This window comes from Rhea americana, unplaced genomic scaffold (genome assembly GCF_003343005.1).
Source record: "Rhea americana isolate MKP2758 unplaced genomic scaffold, rheAme1 scaffold_591, whole genome shotgun sequence".
Lineage (NCBI taxonomy): Eukaryota > Metazoa > Chordata > Aves > Rheiformes > Rheidae > Rhea > Rhea americana.
Window position 1 is genome coordinate 51067 of NW_028186747.1, and position 2895 is coordinate 53961.

The following is a 2895-nucleotide window of genomic DNA, read 5'->3' on the forward strand; positions in this document are numbered from 1 at the left end:
CGCCGGCGCCTTCCTCCCCGTCGGGGAAAGCCTCGGCGGCGCCGGCGTCCTTGCGGGACGCCTGCAAGCCCTGCYGGCAGAGCTGGTAGTAGCGGGTGGGCTCGTAGCCCGCCTTGAGCTGCTGCAGGGAGACGAAGGGGTGCTTCAGGGCGGCGCCGGGCGCGATGCGCTCGTGCGAGTCCCACGTCAGCATGCGCTTGATGAGCTCCACCATGGCGCGGAGGTCGCAGCGCTCGGCCAGGGCCTCGCTGTCCGGGTAGATCATCCGGTGGCCGCTCACCGTCTCCATCTGGTCCAGGGAGGTGAGGACGTACTTGCGCCGCTCCACGGGCTTCTCCCGCGTCTCGGCCAGGTGCTCGGCCAGCGATTTCAGCTGCCAGGGGCCGGCGGCGTCCGGGTGCGGCGCCCGGCGGAAGAAGCGGTGCGCCTTGCGGGCGGCGTGCAGCAGCCCGCCCCGCGGCAGCCCCTGCGTCTCGCAGATGTAGCGCACCTGGTCGTACTCGCTGCCGCCCGGGTAGAGCGGCCAGCCCAGGTGCAGCTCGGCCATGACGCACCCCAGCGACCAGACGTCCACCTTCTCGCAGAAGGGCAGCCCCAGCAGGATCTCGGGCGCCCGGTAGAAGCGGGACTGGATGTAGGGCTCCTTGATGTAGCGCACCTCGCTGAAGATGCTGGCCGAGCCGAAGTCGATGACCTTCACGCGGAACGGGTACCGCGCGTGGTCCACCAGCATGATGTTCTCCGGCTTCAGGTCGGCGTGGATGATGGAGAGCTCCTTGAGCTTGGCCAGCGCCTTGAGCACCTGCGCCGTGATGGTCCGGATGTGCCTGACGGGCAGCGGGGAGAAGTTGTTCTCCTTCTGGAAGTCAAAGAGGTTTTGCTCCAGGAGCTCGAAGACCAGGTAGCACTTGGTGCCGTCGTGGAAGGACTCGAGGAAGCGGACGATGTGCGACTCCTCCGCGTCCACCGCCCCCATCGCCTGCAGYAGCTTCAGCTCGTTCTTGATGATCCGGCTCCGGTGCCCGTCGTTCTTCAGGATCTTGATGGCCACCATCTCCCCCGTGCTCCTCCGCCAGCTCTTGGCCACTTCCCCGAAGGTGCCTTTCCCCAGGGTGTCGACCACGTCGTAGCACTCGGTGCCCGACTCCAGCGTGACCATGGCCGGCGGTAGCGGCTCCCTCCGTCCCGGTCCGGCCCGTGCAGGGATCGGAGGCGGCCCTGGCTCCTGGCAAAGGGCTGGTGCCTCCCCGTGCGCTCGGACCGGGACCGCCACCGCCCCAGAACCGGCCGGCGACCCAACAGTGGCCGGTTCCGGCATCGCCGGGGACGCAGCGCCCGGGCGCGCGGCGCGGCGGCTCGCCCCGGGCGGGTGCAAATCGCCGGATTAAAACGCCTCTGCTGGAAGAGGAGCAAGGGCAAGCGCAGTGCAGCCGGGAGCCGGGATCGTGCGGCCACCGCCACCGTCTCCGGGCCGGTGGAAACCRGGATCCGAGGGCTGCCATCGACCCCTCGCCCAGCTCCAGTGCCGGAAGCTTGCCGCTCTCACGCCAGCGGCTTTCCCAGCTACCGCTCCGGACAAACTTGCGGGAGCCTGGCATTCCCGCTCCCGTGGGAGGAAAACAAAAATCCTGCACCAGGACGAAGCACTGCATGCAGAAAGCCCCAGAGACCCCCTCCCTCTGCAGCCCCCCGCTCCCAACCCACAGACCACGCCGGGGCCGCGGCCGTTCTCAGGTTAATGTTTATTCCAACGGGAAAAAGAACAGGGCAGGGGCTGGGGATGAAGGCACAGGCAGCATCCGAGCCGCTGGGAGACACCCAGATTAATGGCTTTTATCTGGAAAATAAAAGGGGAGAGCAACCAGCTCTGAGCTTTTTCCTCAGCGTGGGAGAGTTACGGATGAGCTGTTACAGCCCCGGAGCCACATCCCTGGGGTTAACGGGAGCATGAAATCTGGGTGTGCATGGAAACCCCACACCTGGGCCAGGCTTTTCCTCCAAAATTGCCGTGGGAGCGATTGTGCTGGGGCAGGAGGAGGGCAGCAAGGACCCATGCACCAGCTCACTGCCGTGGGAGCGATTGCACTGGGGCCGGAGGAGCACGGCAGGGACCCGTGCACCATCCCACTGCGGTGGGAGCGATTGCACTGGGGCCAGAGGAGCACGGCAGGGACCCGTGCACCATCCCACTGCCGTGGGAGCGATTGCACTGGGGCTGGAGGAGCATGGCAGGGACCTGTGCACCATCCCACTGCCGTGGGAGCGATTGCATCGGGGCTGGAGGAGCGCAGCAGGGACCCATGCACCATCCCACTGCTGTGGGAGCAATTGCACTGGGGCTGGAGGAGCACAGCAGGGACCCGTGCACCATCCCACTGCCGTGGGAGCGATTGCACTGGGGCTGGAGGAGCACGGCAGGGACCTGTGCACCATCCCACTGCCGTGGGAGCGATTGCATCGGGGCTGGAGGAGCGCAGCAGGGACCCATGCACCACCCCACTGCTGTGGGAGCGATTGCACTGGGGCCAGATGCATGACGGAGGACTGTTAGCTGCCAGCTCCTGGCATTTAGAAAACAAGGGGGAACAAATAAAATTGTCGGCTGGCTGCAGAAAAGCAGAATTAGAAACTCAGATGGGTTAAAGCAACAACAGGAAACCAGACACTTGCACCAAGCACCGACCCGCCTTGGGGACGGCCACGAYCCCCGGCCGCGGTGGAGCCGGCGGCGAGCGGCGGGTGCCGACAGCGCGTGGCAGAGGGTCGTAATCGTAAGTGTAGCTCGATCGTCTGTTCACATTATCCTCAGCGGAGAGCGCGCCCGAGGCAGCCCGAGGCCCCGCTCCACCGTGCCGGCGGCACGCGTGCGCCGAGCCCGGCGGCCTCCGCACCTCC

The 2895-nt window shown here is 66.5% G+C and overlaps 1 protein-coding gene across 1 annotated transcript in view; it reads right to left on the bottom strand.

Annotated features, from left to right (window-relative positions):
- HIPK4 (homeodomain interacting protein kinase 4) overlaps positions 1-1600 on the bottom strand; it is a 3745-nt gene extending 2145 nt beyond the window's left edge. Inside the window, exon 1 of the mRNA XM_085319479.1 lies at positions 10-1600. Within this exon, the coding sequence (XP_085175605.1) occupies positions 10-1318 (1309 nt within the window). The 5' untranslated portion in view covers positions 1319-1600. The remainder of the gene's footprint in view (positions 1-9) is intronic.
- Positions 1601-2895: the final 1295 nt, after the last annotated feature.